At 42.6% G+C, this 20,765-nt stretch overlaps 2 protein-coding genes across 7 annotated transcripts in view; one reads left to right on the top strand and one right to left on the bottom strand.

The window, feature by feature from the left end:
• The window catches only part of Rbl2 (RB transcriptional corepressor like 2), a 65,857-nt gene extending 50,660 nt beyond the window's left edge, over positions 1-15,197 (top strand). The window contains exons 22-23 of one of the 4 annotated variants that reach the window (XM_026392302.2): positions 617-788; positions 14,638-15,197. In XM_026392302.2, the coding sequence (XP_026248087.2) occupies positions 617-787 (171 nt within the window). In that variant the 3' untranslated portion in view covers position 788; positions 14,638-15,197. Of the gene's footprint in view, positions 1-616; positions 1,920-7,323; positions 7,374-11,386; positions 11,631-14,637 lie in introns of those variants that run through there. The other 3 variants (XM_026392303.2, XM_077793368.1, XM_026392304.2) reach the window with 3 other exon arrangements.
• On the bottom strand, positions 1,981-12,216 carry Aktip (AKT interacting protein). 3 transcript variants are annotated; one of them, XM_026392307.2, is made up of 10 exons: positions 12,091-12,216; positions 9,539-9,649; positions 7,853-8,058; positions 5,384-5,448; positions 5,194-5,294; positions 4,640-4,728; positions 4,463-4,561; positions 4,260-4,367; positions 2,933-2,993; positions 1,981-2,761 (listed from the first exon to the last, which is right to left on the bottom strand). In XM_026392307.2, the coding sequence occupies exons 2-10, from the start codon at positions 9,578-9,580 to the stop codon at positions 2,654-2,656; spliced, it is 879 nt and encodes a 292-aa protein (XP_026248092.1). In that variant the 5' UTR covers positions 9,581-9,649; positions 12,091-12,216; the 3' UTR covers positions 1,981-2,653. The 3 variants fall into 3 exon arrangements, with proteins under 3 accessions (XP_026248092.1, XP_026248090.1, XP_026248091.1); XM_026392305.2 differs by having other exon boundaries at positions 1,981-2,764; XM_026392306.2 differs by lacking the exon at positions 12,091-12,216 and adding an exon at positions 11,649-11,975 and having other exon boundaries at positions 1,981-2,764.
• Positions 15,198-20,765: the final 5,568 nt, after the last annotated feature.

Genomic DNA, 20,765 nt, shown 5'->3' on the forward strand with positions numbered 1-20,765 from the left:
ACTTCAGCACTGCCTTGCTCCACTGGGCTTCCTCGTCTGAGCCACAGAGCACGAAGGAATTTGAGTAACTTCTCAGTTCTTCCAAGGATAACATACCTACCTAGCACCAAACTCGGCTTACTAATTCATTAAAATGAATTAGCCTTAGGGAATTCAGGCTTACTTCTCTAGTGAAATCCTGGTTGAGAAGTCCTGCTTAAAAAAAAAATGTACTTCATGTTTGTAGAAATATGTCGAAAAAAAAGGGGGGGGCATGATACTACTGTAAGACCATGCTGTCTTTAAAAAAGGAAAATGTGCGCTAAATGATTGTGAATGTGGCAATAGCTGATGTAAAAAAAAAAAAAAAATCACAAATTTGTGAACTTGTACATTGTAGAGAAATGTACATCAAAACCACTGTGAAATTTGTCAAAAACATTCCACCCCTTCCAAAGTGTGCCAGTCTCAGCACTATGACCCAGTGAAGTTGGCAGAATATATCATTCTCTATAAAGGTATTTTTTCTGTAAAAGTTTGTTTTTAGAGGGAAGCTGATTTAACACATTTGAGATTCTTTAATACTGAGCTGTGTGGCACTAGCATTTTCAAGTTTTTGTTTTCTCCCCCATCATAGAGACTGAGAGAAATTAACAGTATGATACGGACAGGAGAAACTCCAACTAAAAAGAGAGGGATTCTTTTGGAAGATGGAAGTGAATCACCTGCAAAAAGAATCTGCCCAGAAAATCATTCTGCCTTATTACGCCGTCTCCAAGATGTAGCTAATGACCGAGGTTCCCACTGAGGTTAGTCCCTGGTATTGAAACTGTCTTTCACAAACTGTTTTGCAGCATCTTTTAATGCATGCTAGATTAAGGAGCCCGTTTCCTTAATCCAGCTAATTAGAGTCTATTAGAAATAGGAAGGGGCATTTTTATGAGAACTAGACTTACTCTTTTCAAATGTGAGAGGTCTCTTAACAGGTTCCAGCAGAGGAATTGTATTTCAAATTCATTCCTACCTGTTTGTGGTCAGCTCTAGTTCTTATGAAAAGCAAAACAAAACTTAAGTACTTTGTTCTTGGAGCGTGAAATTTCTACATTTATGAAACAAAGGAGATGGCTCAGATTCCCCAGGTCACTATAGCATCAGTCTCCTGTGGTACACTTCTCCTCTTCCCCAGTAGTGTGGTGCAGTGTGAAAAGTGAATGTTCAGTTGTGCAATGTCTGAATGAACCTGTATAAGTGGAGGCACTTTAGGGCTGTAAAATGCATGATTTTGTATCCCAGATTTTGCTGTATATTTCTGATGGCACTTTCTACAATGTGAACTTTATTAAGTACAAAACTTCTAGGCTGAATAGCCAGTATTTTCTTTAACACTTTTGTACTTTTTTAAACTGTTCTATGCCCTAGTAGCCACCTTTTGGGCATGCTTTTTAAATTCTCCAGTTGTTATTTAGGGATCAGCTGGCTAAGGAAACATTTTTAAATCAAGTTTAATTGAAAGAATTAATATGAAAAATTATGACCTCTTTCTTTAGGAGGTAGTTATCCAAAAGACATGTAAAAATATGTTTGGGCATGTTCCTGGCAGTCTAAAAAATAGGTTGGAGAATTTAGGTTTTCATTAGTACATAGTACCATTTATACAAATTAGAAAATATTATTTAACAGCTATTGAACTATCTATATATACACCTTTATTAATCACTATTGCTCCAGCAGTTTTAAAGTTGAATTAATAATCTTATTAGGGAAAAAATTCAATTGTAAATTGAATCAGTATAAACAAAGTTACTAGGTAACTTCATATTGCTCTAAAAGAAATATGGAACTTACACTGTTCAATTAGAATAGTGTTCTGCAAAAATATTTATAAAAACCTCAAGATACTGCTACTGTAATTTTATATCAAAATAAGTGTATTTTTCAATAAAGCATTTATAAAGTCATCTTTGTTTAGTTATATTGAGAAAGGGTATTTAGTTTCCTGTGTAAATGACAAAGAACAATCATTTATTGGTTTATTTTCATATCTACTAAACACATTAGTCAATCATTTAAATATCCGACTTCATTAGAAACCGTTTTAACACTTTTTCTCCCTCCTGCCATAAAAACACAGTTAAGTAATTTGTTAAAAAAAAAAAACTAAGATCAAGTGTTCTGGTTTCCTCTCTAAGACATTCTTCAGAGATAGCAGTCTATAAATCAGTAAGACAGCAGGCTGAAGACTGAAACAATCTTTCACTTAAAAGTGCCAAGCTCTAGAATCTGCTCTCTAAACCTGTCCTCTCCATATGCTAACACATGTACAAATGAAACCACTGATTTAAAACTATTAAATAGTTCTGATTTTTGTCTGCTCAGTTTAAATGAATGCAACTTACCTTTAGCATTATATTCAGAAAAATACATAAGTCTCAAGGTCCCCAATAATTTGGAGTACTGAACTAGATAACCACCCTAAGACACTTCTGACAGAAGTAATGCATTACTTAAAGAGAGGTTTCCAAACCTGCTGTTAGAACCTACACATACATAGAAAACACTGATACCCAGTTATGGTTCACACGGTTTACTCTTCAGGCAGTCCTTTGCCATTAGTCTGCTTTAACTAGGCCAGAGTCCAGCAGGAAAGTGCACGGTGCACCAGATTCACCATCTCTTAAGTTGCTACTGTTTTCTCTTCTTTACTGAAGGGTTGTACTGAGCCAGGCTTTACCCATGACAGGCCAGCAACATGAACACTTTTATTGTGCTGTTCTTCAGGCTTCTTCTAGGCACAATCAAAAACAGACATTAAAAAAAGATGACTGATGAGGAGAGTGCAGCCTGGTACAGACTTGTTTCCCCCAAAGTTATTTGTGTGTAATGAAGGTCTCCAGTGAAGATGTTTTAGAAAAGAAACAGCAAGTTAACCATCTCAAAGATGGTTTCTACTTACTTTCTGAGTTAGCATCTTCTCTCTGGCTTCATCATGTACAGAAGGATTCCATGGAGAAAAGCTTAAGGGGTAGAAAGTATTAAAAACAATCAGTGGCTTTATAAACGTGTATAATCTCCATTTTTCAAAAATGAAGCCAATTCTAAAAACTTAATTAAAAAAATATTTTATTGTAGATGGACATGATACCTTCAATTTATTTTTAGTTGAAGGACCTTTATTTTACTAATTTATATGCAGTGTTGAGAATCAAACCCAGTGCCTCACATATGCCAGACAAGTGTGCTACCATTGAGCCCCAGCCCTATTTATTTTTATGTGGTGCTGAGGATTGAACCCAGTGCCTCACACGTGCTAGGCAAGCGTGTTCTACCACTGAGCTACAACTCCAGCCCTTAAGGAATATTTTTAAAGAATAATCTTTCCTCAGTTGTTAAAATGTTTTAGATGTTACATATAAATGATCTTCTCATATTAACCATTCCTTATACAAGGATTACCTAAGCTTCAAATCATCCCTAAAATACTATTATTTAAAGATGAAGAGCTGGAAGCGTGCACATGCCTGTAATCCCAGTTGCTCTGGAGGCTGAGGCAGGAGGCTCACGAGTTCAAAGCCAGCCTCAGCAACAGTGAGGCGCTAAGCAACTCAGTGAGACCCTGTTTCTAAATAAAATACAAAATAGAGCTAGGGATGTGGCTCAGTGGTTGAGTGCCTCGGAATTCAATCCCCGGGTCCAAAAAAAAAGGTGAAGAAAGCAAGGTACAACAAAATCGAGTAATTGCTCTGGGTCACCAAAGAAAAAACTACCAAAGCCAGTCCATCATCTGCTGAGCCCATGCTCTTAACAACTGTACCACAGTGCCTTTCTGGCAGTGCAAATGTTGCCAAAGAACTCACCAATTCCTTAGTTCTCCAAATTCTTTCAGCTGCTTTTCCCCAAGATCCAACATCACAGTGTTACAAGAACCCACCATGCTCATACCACTCAGTTTCCCTCTTTTTAACCAAACCTGAATGGTGGTTGGAGTATGGCAGTTAAAGAAAACAGCTCAAACTGCCAAATAAAAAGTCTTCACATGGGAATGAATTACCATATCACAAGGGTCCTTAGGAAAAGAAGTCACTACATATTTTGCTATTGACACAACGTGCAGACAATATGAAGCATTAAGAGGCCACAAAGCCCTGGAAATTGTTCTGACACCAAGATACAAAGGCCATAGGCTAACAGATCATACAATTTTTTTTTTCATTCAAAGGCCACCTGGCAAATGTAAGTGCAGTACTAAAAAGAACCATTCATCTAGATATTGTACCACTTACCTAATTGCATAGGGGTCTTCTATTTTAGGTTGGTCAAACAAACGAGCAGTGCACACCTTAACACTGTCAACCACTTTACTTTTAAAAAGCTGAATGTCCTTTTCATACCTGTGTTAAAAATTTAAATCAAAAAATTATCAACTTAATCTACTTAGCTGGATTTAAAAATTTATCTTAAATAACCAAACAAAAAAGTCACGTACAGGACTGCAGCCTCTGGGTTTAGGGGGCTTGCTGTATCAATCTTGTAGAAAACTCTCCTTGCATACATTAATACTTGCCAAATATGATTATGGTTTCGCCTAAAAGGAAACATGGTATCATTACTAAGGCTTGCTCCTATGATCTTATGTCTCTAGAAGAAACGCTGATTTACTGACCTCCATTTTGCAAATGCTCTTTTCACATCCAGTTCACCCGAGGTGGGATCAACTAGCGGGTGAAAGACGGGAATATCAAACACCAAGCGCTGTGTTTAAAGAGAGACATGTCCTTTAATGGAAGCACCGGAACTTATGAGACAGATCCTTAAAGATAGTCACCAAAGGAGCTTCAAGGCAACAGGGCAGTCATGTTGTTTAAAAAGTCACAAAGCTGCTCCAAGAAAGATACTAAGCTACTTTTAACCATTCAGTGGGGAAAAAGGTCACTCCAACTGCAGCATGACAAGTGCTGTCCATGTGTAAGTGCTGCAGTACAACATCCAGCCTCATTTGAACACCCCAAGCAGAGAAAGAATGAAGCTCGAGGCAGAGCACCCCATGACCAAAGACTCAAAGCACCAAAACTCCACTGGGAAGACAAATGTTCAGGAAAACTGAAATTGTTAAAGCATTAGGTCAGGAAGAGAACCAAAACAAGAAATCCCTAGGCCCTTTGGTTCCCCCTTGGTGAATGGAGCCCCACAAACAAAGCCACATTGTCTCCTACTTACTGGACAGTCACCATCTGGATAGTTATCAGGGATGTAAACTGTGAACTTGAACACACCATCCTGATAAAGCCCATGCCGTATGAATATTACTCCAAACCACACTGCAGGAAAAAAAATAAAAAAGGTTAAGCCCTAACTCTGTGTCAGAGGAACCAAATATGCTATAAAGTAAGAGTGAATCTTATCTTACTTAACGCAGAGCGGTAAGATGGCTGCACATAGACGCCTGGCAACTTCTGTTTCACAACCAAGGTACTAAAACAAAAGCAGTATAACAATTAACTTGTATGGATGCCAATGGCATATACAGATCAAACCATCCTAAATTGAGACTAGGAATCATCTCTTAAGGGGCAGGTGATATCCAAACCATACAAGCTGAGTCATTATGTCTTTCACCTGACAACTCTGATCACTGCCCGCTTACTGGCTTCATAACCAACTCACAGAATCTCAAGCCAATGAAGAAAGTCAGGGAAGCTGGGCACAGTGGCGCTCGCCTGTAATCCCAGCAGCTCAGGAGGTCTGGGGATGTGGCTCAGTGGTCAAGGGCCCCGAGTTCAATCTCTAGTAACTGCCCCCTTTGCAAAAAAAAAAAAAAAAAAAAGAGCCAGGGAGGGTTATACAAACAATCAGGTTTTACTGCCGGAAATCAGCTTCCCAAAAATATCATCTTAGAAAAAAATCAGCCTATAGGTAGTTTTGAATAATACAAGGTGGTCAAAGTTCAAAACATTAAATTTGATGTAGATAAGAGTATCTATAAAATTATTGCTTTTGTTATTGTAGATGATGGATCTTATACACATTCAAAAGTTGTTTTTTATTAAGACATGATTAATATTTTCCTTTTAGGCTCCAGCAAATTATACCACTAATGCTAACAGATAAGTTGTATTAGAATAAAACACGAGATAGAAATATAATTTTTTTTTAAGTTGTCAATGGACCTTTATTTTTTTATATGTGATGCTGAGAATTGAACCCAGGGGCTCACACATGCTAGGCAGGCGCTCTACTGAAGAGCCACAACCCCAGCCCAGAAATTTTAAACTGCTTTTAATTGCAATTTTAGGCAATTGTTAAGATTCCACAAACTCATCACTTAGTTGTCCTTTTCAGTTTGAATCACCGGAACCACGGTGTCACTTGGTGAAGACGGGCATCATTGTGAATTCTCAAGCTGTACTCTACTTCCAAATAGCTAACTCCCTAACTCAGACACTTGAACTCTGTGGTCCTTACCAGTGAGTGGGAAACTGTGTTGAAAACAAGGAAAGACAAGTCTATCAACAGAGGTGTCACTAGTTTTTCTGGGACCCAGTAACCCACCACCAGCCATTGTGTCCTCTTGCTTGCAACTGCAGCTACATGCTGTGATCTGACCTTGAAAAGAACACTGTTCACCTAGGGCTTAATGTTTACCTGCTGCCTGAATTCTATAAAGTAGTAGTTTATTGGGCCTTATTACTTTTATTACCTAGTTGCCATCACATTCATTTTTTTAAGTTCTTTTCTAAGTCACTAAAATTCAGCATGCAACAGTTCAGGAGATCTGGGGATGGTTTGCCAGAAAAGGCAATTTTGTGTTCTAATACACAGCAGATTTAATCACCACAATAGGAGCTTGTCTAACTCACTGCCCAGCCTCAAACACAAGGCCTCCATTATAAAACTAAAGGGATTATTGCTACCAAATCACACCCAGCCAGTTACACTGGGGCCTCTCACCATGACAACATTAGTACATTGAGACAGAGATTAAGGATGCTTTTTTAAAATAGCTTCATATACAAAGGAATTTTTAAATGATGGAAACTTAAGAATTCTCCAGACTTTCTGTCCTTTTAATACACAAGCAAGCCATCTGAATCTATGGGTTATTTGAGCCCCTCTATGCAAGGGCAAACTTCTGTGACCAGTCAATCCTTACCCAGTAGAGCCCAAATCTTTGTCTCCCTATAATTGCCAAACCCTGCCTTTGGGGGTCATATAAAATAAGTCAAATCCTTTCTAATAACAGACTTTTGAGTATATGAAGACATCTTTAATAAGCACTTGTCTCAAAGCCAGCAGTTCCAGTTTAATTGCTGATCCCTGAAATCTGTCTTCCCAACCCTTCCCCACCAGGACCATCTCCTCATTCTATCAGGATGCCTCCAACAAAGTGTTAACCAAAGTGGAACACAATCTTCCAGATGGGTCTGACCTAAGGAAGACGAGATCGCCACCATCCCACTACCCCACCCCCCCAACCTCTTCAAGAGATCCATTTCTCACTTCACCTAAAGGAAGACTAAAATTCAGTTGCTAATTTCCTGATCCACTGTAGGTTCTTCATTACTTTTAAATTTTCTTTATTTTTCTTTTTTTTTTTTAAGTTGTAGTCGGACACAGTACCTTTATATATTTATTTTATGTGGTACTGGGGATTGAACCCAGCGCCTCACACATGCTAGGCGAGTGTTCTGCGGTTGAGCCATAGCCATAGCCCTAGTTCATTACTTTTAAGTTTCTTCCTCTTCTTGATCTCCAGAATGGAGCAAGAGGGGGATGGGATTGAGTTTTAAGATTAATCTACCGGTCCATCAAAAAACATTTCATTTTTCACCTGCAAGGATCTTTCATAACTGAACCAAATAGTCTCTTAAGAACTCACAATTCTGCAAGAAGAGAGTATTCCAGGTAGAAGGGTCCGTAAGAAGCATGTGTGCCATTTGCCGACTGTGCTGCTGGGGCAGGCGACGTAGGCTTAGTGATGGGCAAAGCATTTTTGGGAATAGAAGGTAGCTGTTTTTTTGGTGCAGTTCGTGGAGGACTGGTTTTCACATCCCCTGTTAATGTCTTCTCTTCACCATCAGATCGCTATCCAAAATGAAGTTGGGAGAACATTTGTTAAGATGATTTTTAAAAAATACTCATTTTTTAGTTGTAGTTGGACACAATAGCTTTATTTTATTTATTTTTATGTGGTGCTGATGATGAACCCAGGGCCTCACACATGCTAGGTGAGTGCTCTACTGATGAGCCACAACCTCAGCCCCATATTAAGATGATTCTTAAATCACAAGAGTATAGTATTAGGGCTGGGGTTGGGGCTCAGCAGTAGAGCGCTTGCCTAGCATGTGTGAGACACTGGGTTCGATCCTCAGCACCACATAAAAAATTTTAAAAAAAAGGTCCATCAACAACTAAAAAATATGTTAAAAAAAAAAAAGAGTACAGTATTATTAGCTCCATGACCTAAAAGCCAGAATTTCTCTCTTATATGTATGGATACTCTAAGGCCATGATTGAGATCTGAAAGTCCTCTGAGCAAGCAGGTCATATTAAGAGTGAACAAGGCTAAAACAACAGCAAAGAATAGGAAACCCTTTCATCAGCTGCACTACAGAAGGACAACAGTCATATTTACAGATTAACTGAAACAGAAAGAAATGGTTTCTCTTGGTGGCCCCAAGATGAAGATGTATTTTTAAAATAAATTTTATTTAGGAAAATTAGAGAAATGGTTTCTCCTAATGACAAGGAGTTACTAAAGCCATCAGACAACTGTAGATGACTAGAAAAGTCCCTCTGACATAAATGATGGAGAAAGGCAAGTGCTAAGAAGTTCAGAATAGTGTGGATGACAGAGCAGCCACTGCATGATGTCATCACTAAAGGCAGAAACAAAGCTATTTTCTCACTTGCTTGGGTCCAATTTTGATTTTGTCCCTAATGGAAGATATTCCAAATGTGGAAAGACATCAGCATAAACTGTCATCCTCAGTCAATAAAAAGGACAAAGTGAGTTAGAAACTAGGTACTTCCTTGACACAAGGTACAACCAAAGGCTGTATAAAAAGTAATATTCTCTTAGAGGTGGAATTAAAGGTGGTTGTTTTTTTCTTGCTGTTTGCATATTTTAAGCTTTCCTAAAATAAAAATGTGTTTTCAAAAGAAATATTTAGAAAAATTAAATTAGTGGTCCTTAAAAAAATAAAGTCCGATGTAACCATATTGGACTGGCATTTTCCAAAGCTGCTTTAACCTCTGACTCTTGAAGTTTAATACAGACATTACTACAATCATAGATTACATTTATCTATAATGAAACTTAACTGAAAATAATTTTAGAATTGTGAATACCACAGTTTTTATTTGACAAGCAATCTCAGCATCAGAAACTGACTTTAATGGACAAAATCATTTCTTCTCATAAACAAAACCTAAACTAGACAAACCGGATAATTTTGTTAAGGTTACTGGAGACTTTGGCTTAGATGACGTTAGCCTTCATCCTGGCCCTCTCTTCTGACAGAGGCAAATGGGTTTCCTCACTGCACTTACTGACTGTACCTACTTTGCGAATGGAGCTTGTAGACATGCTCCAGAAAGGGTTCATAACGTGTACTCCAGAGAAGTCCAGTGGTCCGTGTCATCCAACTCTTCTGTCCTCTGCATTCACTTTACCCTAAAACCATATGGGAAAACACAAATATTCTAATGCCAACAGTTAAAACTTCTGAAATGGTCAGAAACAAAATCTGATGAGATACAATATAATGTTATATAATATATAGTTATGAAAGCCTAGGAAATGTCTTCAGGTAGCTCCAGAAATAATATTCTTCTATACCCCTTCCTATTCTGGTTCAATTTCTTTTGCACCTTTAGATGCCTGCAAAAATCTGCGACAAGGTCCCTGGCTAGGATTCAGAGTAGACAGTGACATGGTTCAGCTTTAGTGCCAGAAATTCTGAAAATATGGACTACAACAGTTGCTACTAGCATAATATCTAGGCTTAACCAATGGGAAAGCCAGATTCAGAATGCACTGTACCCACCTACACAAAAGTTATATCACTGTTCCCAGGGTCATGGGAACAAATGGTAAAAGAGCATCCAGGCTGGCTGATTTAAGAGTGTCTTTAAATGAGCTGTTTCAAGGACAAAATGATTCCTTCCAGCAAAACTATTAGCCAAAGATAAGAAAAAACAAGGCAGGCCACACATACCTATGTCAGTAAAGAGGACGGGGCATACCTGAATCCAGGCAGGACCACACTCAAGAAACTGCACTTTTTAAACCGGTAAAAATATGGAAAGTCTACAGAATTAGGTATTTAAGGAATTACCAGGCAATACACACAAATGCAAGGAAGACTGCACAAAAAACATCTCACAAATCTTCCACTCGAATCTTCAAGTTGTGGGTAGGAAAGCAAGTCTCAAAGGTCACAGAGTCAGTGGGTCATTTACTAAAAATAAGCAGCAGCAAAGGAAAACCAGCCAAATCCAGCTGTAAGGACAGCAACTTCTCGGGGCTGGCGATTCCCCCCAGGCTCCACTGTTGAACACAGAGCTCAGTTCTCTAAATTCCTATTTGTACCAATCAAAAGGCTGAAGGTGAAAAGGGTCAAAATTTAGCAAAATTTTCCTAAGAAAATTTTCTTAAGATTCTTAAGAAGCAAATCATGTAACAAGCCATGTGTTTTCTCCCTGATGAGCCTATGACATCCATGGGTGGGTACCAAGTCTACCATATCCTGCCAGTGCTTTGCTTTCCAAGAGTTAATGCCATCCAGTAATTAGAGGATGAGGGTACTAGTTGTTCCACTAACATACTGACAAAATGAATTAAGTAGCAATAGCTCTCCACAAATCTGCCTTTAAAGGTTAGTGACACATGAAAATTGTTGGGACATCAAAAATTGGAAGGCGGGGTCCTACTTGGCCCAAATGAAAACATAGATTTTCTCCCACTGTCCTTTAGATACACCCGATTTAACAGGGACCCACACCTCTTGGGATCTAGTGCTCCCGGAATGGTAAATTCACTATAAAATCCCATTCAAGTCTTAACAATACATTACGATTCTGCAGCTTTGCCTCTAAGAATCCTATGAAACTTGCCCCCAGTTCCCATCTTTAAGCAAAAGGTATTTGTTGCTGGCTAGCATTGTGATGATTTTTTTTTTAACCCAATGGTCCCAGCAGCAACACAATCGAGAAACTTCAGCACGCTTTTCAGAAATGACACCATTTATTAGATGTCTAATCCACAACAGGAACAATATGACATTCCAATAGGAATGACACAGATGGAAGGAAAGATGGCTATATCCTTGGCGTTAGGAAACAATTTTGGAATTTCTCCTGGTTCGGCTTTGAGAACAAAACCTGATTACTTTCCTTTATATCTTAACAGCTGAGAAGTCAGTGTCTTTGGCCCATACGAATGATCCCTTATACAGAAGAGCCAAACTAGACCCACTGCTCTAACTTAACCTGGAATACCTTGAGCTCATTTCAGGGTAAGAGGAGACTGGGCATGGCCCAGGAAAAAGACAAAACAGCTCCGGCCCCGGACAGGCTCGCCGGGCACAGCCAAGACCGGCATCTGGCTGGGACGGGCACCCTTGCCTGGGGCAGAAATCCGTTTCAGAGCACACAGAGAAATCTGGACAAACCTGTCTTGAGGTGACGCAAGTCAGGGGCCGTGTCCTGGCCTTGCAGCTACCTTGAAGCCAGTCAGGGGTCTTCAAGACTCTGGAGTGGGGGCTGAGTCTCTCCAGGTCTGAGAGACCACCCTCCCATCCCCCGCCGCCTGGAGCCACAGGCCTTGGCCTGGGAGGGCGGGCCCCAGACAGGTCCAGCGGCTGGGCCCGCCTTCCTTCCCTGGGCCAGCCCAGCCCAGCCCATTCAGCAGCCCCCAAACATGGACTGCAGGTTCCAAGACCTCAGTGCAGCAGGTGCCTGCAACGCGCACAGGTGCCCAGCCCAGCCCCGCCCCCGTGTCCCATCGCGGCCGCCGTCGCTGAGGAATCAAGACTGCTCAAGAGGGAGACGAGTGCCAGGCTCAAAGAGGCTGGTGGCCCCGGCTTACGGACTTCTCGTTCGCTGCATACCTACCAACTGGTTTACCCCAGAGCCTTCAACGCAGAGTCCCCAGCTGCCAAGCGCCGTCGCCGCCCGACAGCATCTCTGGCTGCAGCGCCAGCCCGGCCCCTGCCCTATCCCCGCCCCGCCCTGCCCTCGGTGCCGGGCCCCGCCCCCTTCCCCCTCCCGTGGACCCGAGCTCTTCCGCCCAGCCTCCAGGCACCTAGTGGCTCCCATACCTGTCCATCAAGGGCGCTCTTCCGGGGGTGTCTGGACAACAGCAGTGCGTCCTGCCAATCAAATCGGCTCCGCTCGGGTGGGGCAGCACTTGACCCTCCCCTTACGTAACAGGGCCTGGAGCGAACTGTCAGTCAAGGAAGTGTCTGCCCCTTGGGGGGATGGGGGCGGAAACAAACAAGTACCGGGATACAATTGGCCACAACGTCCGCCAGTCACCATGGAGACCCCGCCCACGGGTTTGTGCCGGCAGCTGCAGCCATTCAAGGGCTGGGACTGCGGCGTTTTCTCAGCCTGGCACCGGCTGGTCCTTGAGTGCAGGCGGGGGCGCCACTGTTCGTGATGTGCTCAGCCGCTGCCAGGCCCGGCTGCCACGTAGGGACCACCAGGGTCCCAGAGGCCGGAACGGGAAGGGCTGGGTTAGCAGGGGGAAAGGACACTTTCAGGAGCACCGAGAAATGTGGGAGGACCAGAGCTAAACTCCAAGTCATCGCTGGGCTCTGGTGCACCTAATGGAATGGGTGGGCCCAGCGATCTACGGTTGTCCCAAGATCCCCTGGCGATTCTGCCACAGGGACAGGTAGCTCCCGGTCCTCCCGCCCACCCCTCGCGCACCAGCCGCACTTTGTTCTGAAACACCTTTACCTTTTGTGACCTTTTATGGCTTAAGAGCTTTCCATAGGAGTCGTTTCACGCCCTGATAAAATCCAAGCCTCGCCTGGCTTCAAGACCCAGCCTAGTCTGGCTTCCTTCCCATCATAGTCCCATCCGCTTTCCTATGTCTGCCTCTAGCCCAATTCTGTGCTTTAGGCTGTCCTTGGTTTAATGCTTCCGTTTTAATGTCTGGGACAGACAGATGTGAATGGTGGGAACACAAGGTTAAGAGAATAATTCTATCAAATGGGCCCACTCTGCTGCCCTGGACCCCCATATGCTCTCTTTTCCAAGAAGTAATTTATCTGCAGCCCTGCCTGGCCTAAGTGGACAGGCTATGTCGCATTCCTCAATAAACTTGCTGTTCACTGAGGAAAAATGCAAGCCCAATATAATGTTGATAAGAGGAGCCCAAGGTACCCTGAAGGACAACTTTTGTTACCATATCCTAAACTCTGGGAGATGAGGATAGTTCCTTCTAACCATAAATTCTGTATGAATGTATGGTTAGGAATCCAATTAGAACCAGTCAGATGGGCCAAGGTGACCTAGAGTTGCCATCACAGTGGGGATTTAAGTCTGATGTCACCCTGCTGTCAATCAAAAAAGAGGTAAGTGTGGGCAGAACTCTCTGGAAACTTCTCTGGTATCTCAAAACTGGAATACAGAAGGGGCACATTGTCCCTCTCCTGAGAGGACCCTCCCTTGAGAGTGTCTCCTTTTCTTATCCCTTCAATAAAACTCATTCCAGTTACTGAGTGACATTCTAAAATCTTTCTGACTTGATAGCAAGAATTAGGGTTTGAAAAGGGGTCTTTGAAGTGCCTCAGTTTCTCAGAAGGCCTCAGCTCTGTAATACTCCCCCAAACCTTTCCTCAAAATGATTCCTCCCTGTGGGATGCCCTTCCAACCCCAGATACCCCTGGCCACTCCCAACAACTTTCTGCCCCTTTTCCAAGATACCAGTGGCACTTTTTGTCTCTGGTATCTTAGAAGAGAAGGGAGATTCTCTGACCAGCTTATTTGTTCCAATTTGGTTGCCTCTGAGATTCTGGTAAATGACTTACTTATTAAATGGCAGGAAGCCAAACTCCTAATGTTAATCCCAAGGGGTGGTTCTGAAATCCAACTTCCTCCTACAGTTAAAAACAGTCCTGAGCCACTTCCTTTCATCTCCTTTGGATACTCTTAGGAATGTTATAAGACCCTAATATTGGTCTTAAAAGGAAGGCAAGATGAAAGTCTCTTTTTCCACAGGAAAGACGCCTCCATTGACATCTCTTTATCCTAGCTCCAACCAATCTTCTTTGCAGATTTGCCATTCTCATCCTCCTAAGATTTCTTCTGATCTCATCCCTTCTCCAAGCTTCCATTTTCACTGAGAACTCACGTATTTCTCCAGCTCAGATCTCACCTCTGAGTTCAGATGCAGGTACCCAACTGTGCTCTTGGCAGTGGATGACTCAGACACATACCAAGGTCAGGACACTCGAGAAAACCCAACTCCCACTGACTCACATAGCTAGGGGATTTCTCTCACATGGTAAGGCATGCTCCGGGGATGGCACCATGCTTGAAGCACTGCTTTCCATGGTGTTTCTGGAATTTCACTTCCAGACTGTTAGCAATGGCTGCTGCCATTCAGGTACATCCAATGTCTACAAAATAAAGAATATCCCTTTCTTCCAGGTGTCCCCTTTGAAGCTCAAGAATTTATTTCCCAGAAGCTCCCAGAAGAAATGTCCACATGTGTCAATGACCAGAAATGCATCACTGGGTCTCTGCATACCACTGAAGCATCCAAAGGCCAAGGGAACAAGTCTGTGGTCGTGACTTGAGCTAATCGAGATTTATTCTGGAACCCCGGACATAAGGCACAGGACAGATGCGATTCAATTTGTATTTTGAAAACATCTCTTTCTTGGAGAACAGATTGAAGGGGCGGGAGTGTTCAGGCAAGAGATGATTTCAGGAGTGAGATGGTAGAGATGGAGAACTGACCGTGTCCCAGAGATATTTAAGAGATAAAGAGGACAGACCTTGCTCATGGATCAGATGTGGGGATAGCGGAATGAAGAAGGGGATATCATGGATGATGCCGAGATGTTTGGGTTGAGCTGCTGGATGAAAAGTGAAGCCATCTGGTGAGATGAGAAAGGCAGAACCATAAGTAGGTTGGAGAGGGTGGGAAACAGGAAGAACATGAGTTCTGTACGGGGTGGGTACTGTGGGGAGTTTCTGTAGACACTAAAGGTTAGGTACCTGGGGCTGGGATTGTGGCTCAGCGGTAGAGCGCTTGCCTAGCAAGGGCAGGACCCGGGCACCACATAATAAAGGCATTTTGTTGTCCATCTACACCTAAAAAATAAATTTTTTTAGAAAAAGTTTATGTACCTTTTATGGATTCGCTTTTAAGTATCCCCCAGACTCACGTGTGAGACAATACAAGAAGGTTTAGAGGTAAAATGATTGGGTTATGAAAGCCTTAACCTAATCAGGGTTAACCCACTAACAGGGATTAACTGCCAGCAGGTGGGGTGTGGCTGGAGGAGGCGGGTCATGGGGGTTGGCTTTGGGGTTTACAGTTTGCCTGTGGTGAGGAGGTCTCCCTCTCCCTCCTCCCCTCCCTCTCTCCTAGTGACTCTTTCCTACCCGCCTTCTTCTGCCACACCCTTCTGCCTCACCTTAGCTCACAGCAATGGACTCAGCCGTCTAAGGAGCATCACCTCTGAAACCGTGAGCCAAATAAACTTTCTAAAATTGGCAAAGACCAAACTCCTCACCGTGGCTGGAGTCCTGTCCCACTGCCCCAGGTTCCAGCCACTCCAGCATCCCTTCAGTCCTTGGAGGTGTCAAGTTTTCCCCTCCTGCCCCACAAGATGGGGTCTTTGCTTGGACCGTTCCCTTCTCTCCTCCCCTCTCAGCTCACACACAACTTCAGGGAAATGTGCTGTTGCTCTGGGGGATGACTCGACTGCTGTCCATCTCCCACACCGTCCTTTAAGCTTGTGAGGGGGAACCATATGTGTCTGGCCCTCCATTGTCTCCCCAGCCCCTAGCCCCTGCCTGGACGGAGAATGTACTTGAGATAGCAGAGCAGTCCCCAGCTCCGCACCAGGGAAGCTGCTTGCTGTGGTCTGAAAGTGCCTTGTGCCTTCTAAAACTACCGTTAAAACCCGATTACCAGTCTAGCAATGTCAAGAAGTGAAGGGACCTTTAAGGGGGATTAATTCAAAGGGCTGATTGATTAATGCAGTTCCCCTGAGCCTGGATTAGTCACCTGGAGTGGGCTGGAAGGGTAGGAAATGATCCGGTTATGAGAGCCTTCACCTAATCAGTGTGCTGATCTACTTGAATGGATGGAGTGGGTGGTGACCGTGGGCAGATAGGAATGGTTGGAGGGGGTGTCTTCTGTCCCCTGTGAGCATGAGCTTTCTCAGCTTCCTGATTGTCAGATCCTTTCTTTCATCATACCCTCCCACCATGATTATTCTGCCTCATCTTGGGCCCAGAGCAATGGAACTGGTCATCTATAAACTGAGACCTCTGAAAAGAGTCCCAAACAAACTTTTCTTCCTGTAAAATTGCTCTCGTCATGTATTTTTGGTCACAGCAATGCAAAGCTGACTAAAACAACCTCTAGTCTTTATAAATCACTCAGTGTAAGGTATTGTGTTATAGCAACAGAAAATAGGGTAAAACAGCTCACTATGAAAGTCAGGATGACTTATTCAAAGGGAAATGAGGCAGCCTCAAGTATCACTTAAGACAAAAGAAAAAAAAATTTACCTAAACCTTACCTATATAAAACAAAAGCCACTTTCAATCACTGCACAATACATTTGCTATTCTAAGTTTTTCGGAGTATTATCTGACACTTGTGTCAAACAATTCGTTGTACACCAGGACCTCATAGATATGTGATCTCTGAGTACTCATATGCTGATTATGTTCTAATCCTCAAAATATTTATTGAACCCATTATTTTCATCTCTGGAAAAATTGTATAAAGCAACTTAGATTACTGAATTACCACTAATAACCTCAACCTTTCAGTTGAGGTTTGAAACATATTTTTTGCATTACAATTCTTATTGCACATATACAGCACAATTTTTTATATCTCATATAAAGTATGTTGACACCAACTCATGTCTTCATACATGTACTTTGGATGATATCTATCACATTCTACCATCCTTGCTAACCTCCTGCCCCCTCCTTTTCCCTCCCACCAAAACAAAGGAATTTTAAATGTGTGTGCCTTTTACATATATACAGAGCCAATGTTTTCAGCTCAACCCATTTGCTTCTAAATCTTTCTCTGAAAGGTAGATTCCTAGGTTTATATCACTGATCACACATGTTATTCTATACATGAGATAATTACCTAGATATGCATTTAATATGGCAGAAAAATATAATTAGCACATTAAAACCATAATTTTATGGATAATTATTAGGATGAGACCAATGTGGGAGGATATTAAGTAATGGCCCCATAGCTGGTGATTTTAAGACATGGCAGAAATCACGGGTTTTTTCAGAATCATTGAAGTTCCCCAGGAAACACTGCTATAGAGAGATGCGGTTTCTGTCTTTTGTACATCCTTGCTGATTGTTACAATTTTTGCTTATAACCTCACAAATGAACTTTATATTATATTTATATTAGGTCACATAATGTTTTCTTCCTGCCTTATAATGAGTGGCTGGCTGGCTGGATGGAAAGGTGAAGGGATGAGTCGTCTAGACAAGGGCTTTCAAAATGATGTTGGAGTAGCTGATGGACCACTGTGAATATTTATCCTTAAGGAAAAGCAACCAATATATAACATTGTGATACAGGGCTGGAAGAGAATTGATTTCCTTTTATAATCAAACGCATGTTGAACATGGCACGACATTACAAAAACCACCCCCTCTCAGCCTGCTGATGATTGTACCACAAGCACAAGAGCAATCTTCCCTTTGATTGACGTTATCTTTGGAAAACCACCTCACTCTGTGGTATAAAGCCTTTGGAAAGATGATAAATGCTCCGGTCAGTTTTAGCTAGAGTGGCAGATTCAGAAACAGAAAACCAAAGAGAAAGCAATGTTCATTCAGCAACAATTAATCCATGGTCTACCATTCTAGGCATTGACCTTCCTTTCTCGAAACTGGTAAAGGTGAGCATCTCTGCTTTTCAGAGTCTCCCACCTAAAGCCATCATCCCCAATTCCAACATCACAGAAAGTTTCAGTTCCACAGAAAAATGCAACACACAGCCTTATACTCATTATTATTTTTCCTCATTTCAAAATAGCTGCAGTCATCATGACCTTCACCTCTAGATACTTCAGTTTGTATCTACTAAGAGAAAGGACATGCCCACCCCTACCCCCAAGAAAATTCACCCAAGAAAATTCACTCCAGAGAAAAAAGCTTTTATAAGTATTGCTATAGACTAATTGTTTGCCCCCCTGCCCTCCGCCAAATCCATAGGCTGAGAACCTAATCAACAATGTAATGGTATCAGAGTGTGGGCTCTTTGGGGGGTGACTGGTCATGAGGGAGGAGTCCTCATGAATGGGATTAGCGCCCTTCCACAAGGTCCCAGAAGGCTGCCTTCCCCCTTCCACCTTGTAAGGACACAGAGGAAGTGCCCAGAACCAGAAGTGGGCCCTCACCCGACCCCAAATCTATCAGCACCCTCATCTGAGACTTCCCAGCGTCCAAACTGAGAAATACGTTATTATTTATAAGCTGCCCAGTATTTTGTTATAGCAGCCCAACCAGACTCAGCTGGTTTCCATTTTTCTAAACCAGGATTCAATCAAGATTCAGTCGTTTGCACTTATTACATCTCTTTAATCTCTGCAGTCTGCAGCATCCCCTTGACCTCCACCCCACGACACAGATATGAACAGAACAGGATATTCTACATTCTGGGTTTGGCTGTTTTCTTGTGGTGTTGAATAGAATATAGCCTCCGTCTCTCCATCTCTCTAAACTAAAGGGCCTGAAGGCTTGATTAGATTCGGCACCTTGGGCGGGAATACTTCATGGGTGAAAAGTCTATCATGACCTTTTGAGCTACTGATTTAGAAGAATTCCATCCTAACAGCTATGCCTGAACCAAAAATTTCAAAAAAAAAAAAAAATCAACATGCACTATGCTAGCACAGGTTATCTGGCTCTCTGGTCCTGTACATATTTGTGGATTTTGAAGCTGTCCTTTGGGTCATTTCTATATCCCCTTTCTAAGGTTAACATTGTCAGCACCTGTTTTCACAAATATCAGTGAGTCCACAAATTAGGCTTATTCTCATGGCCACTGCTGGATACTTACCGCTAGTTATTTTGAATTGGTTTAAAAATGAAAATAGAATAAACAAACTGTGGTTCAGAAGACACTGGATGGCAAACTGTGGTTGCCATATTAGTAAATGTCATTGACTGGAAGTAGCAGGACCTCAAGGACAGCAAATTTGGGGTAATGCAGAGAACTTGCTTCCACCTGTAGTTAAGCCAAGGCCTCAGGTCCCTGTACACAGTAAACTGTTTAAGAATTTTTTTTTTTTTTTTTTTTAGTTGCCAATGGACGTTTATTTTTATATGGTGCTGAGGATCAAACCCGGGGCCTCACACATGCTAGGTAAGCGCTGTACCACTGAGCCACACCCCAGCCCATTTTTCTTTGATGTGACAAGATACAAAACACTTTTTTCCCCCAAATCATTTCTTAACGTGCACCAAAAGAGGAAGTAAAGTCTGTAGAGGATTGTTTAAACCAGGTGTCCCATTGCTTTCTCTGGGAGTGTGCCAAAGAGTTCACACAAATGTAACTTGCATTTTCCCCAGTAACAGGCGGCAGCCTCTTCTGACACCCTCGATGTGACCCTCCCCTCTCAGGCAAGGCCTCTCTGAGCCTGGAAAGGCTCTGGCGAGTTTAACCCAAGGACAGGCGACGTTAGCTCCTCTTGGTGAGTGGCCGAGTGCCCTCTGGTGGGCAGCAGTAAGAATGCAAGTAGCCAAACAAATTCACTTACCTAAGTATATTTCTCATAGAGAACATTGTTTAAAAAAAAAAATCCTGAGTATATGTTTACATTCATGAAAAAAAAATTATTCCTAAAAAGGTTTTCTATTTTCCTTAAACAGTCTCAAGGAGGGTAGGACCCCATGGGGGTTCAAGTACACGGAGGCGAGATGTGGGTTCAAGGGAAATATTTTTACCAGCCCTTCGTCTAGGGTGCCCATGATTATCTCAAAAACCGTTCCTCAGGGCTGTCCCTTAAGAAAATCCATGGCTTTAACCCCCCAACCACAGGCCTTAGAATCTTCATTCCCTAAACTAAAAATGACAATAGAGTTTAACCCTCTACGCACAGCGAGGGCCCAAAGCCCTACAGTAAAGGGATGGAGTGCTGAGGAGGGCGCTTCCAGCCGGCCCAGAACAGAGTGAGGGATTCAGTCCCCCACAGGCCGGGTCTGGAGAACCAAGGGGGCGGGGAAGGGCTGGGAGGAGAGGGGATGGCTGCCCCCCAGCCCAGGTGCCACCCTAGGCATGCCCAGAAACACATCGACAGTGCCAGCCCCACATCTGCCCACTGGAGGAACAGGCCTACCAACAGGGGCACGTCACCTCTGAGCAGGGATAGCTCAGGGGGGATATGGGGTGGAGGTGTCTCTGGGAGGAACAGCACCTTGATGGCACAGTAAGACTAGGCCATCACCCAAGAGTCGCAGGACTCAACTTCTCAGGATAAACCTTGCTTTAATCATGGGGTGGGCAAAGGCACCCCTCTGCCCGGTTTCACTGGTCTCCAGGA

Source organism: Urocitellus parryii, chromosome 15, assembly GCF_045843805.1.
Source record: "Urocitellus parryii isolate mUroPar1 chromosome 15, mUroPar1.hap1, whole genome shotgun sequence".
Classification (NCBI taxonomy): domain Eukaryota; kingdom Metazoa; phylum Chordata; class Mammalia; order Rodentia; family Sciuridae; genus Urocitellus; species Urocitellus parryii.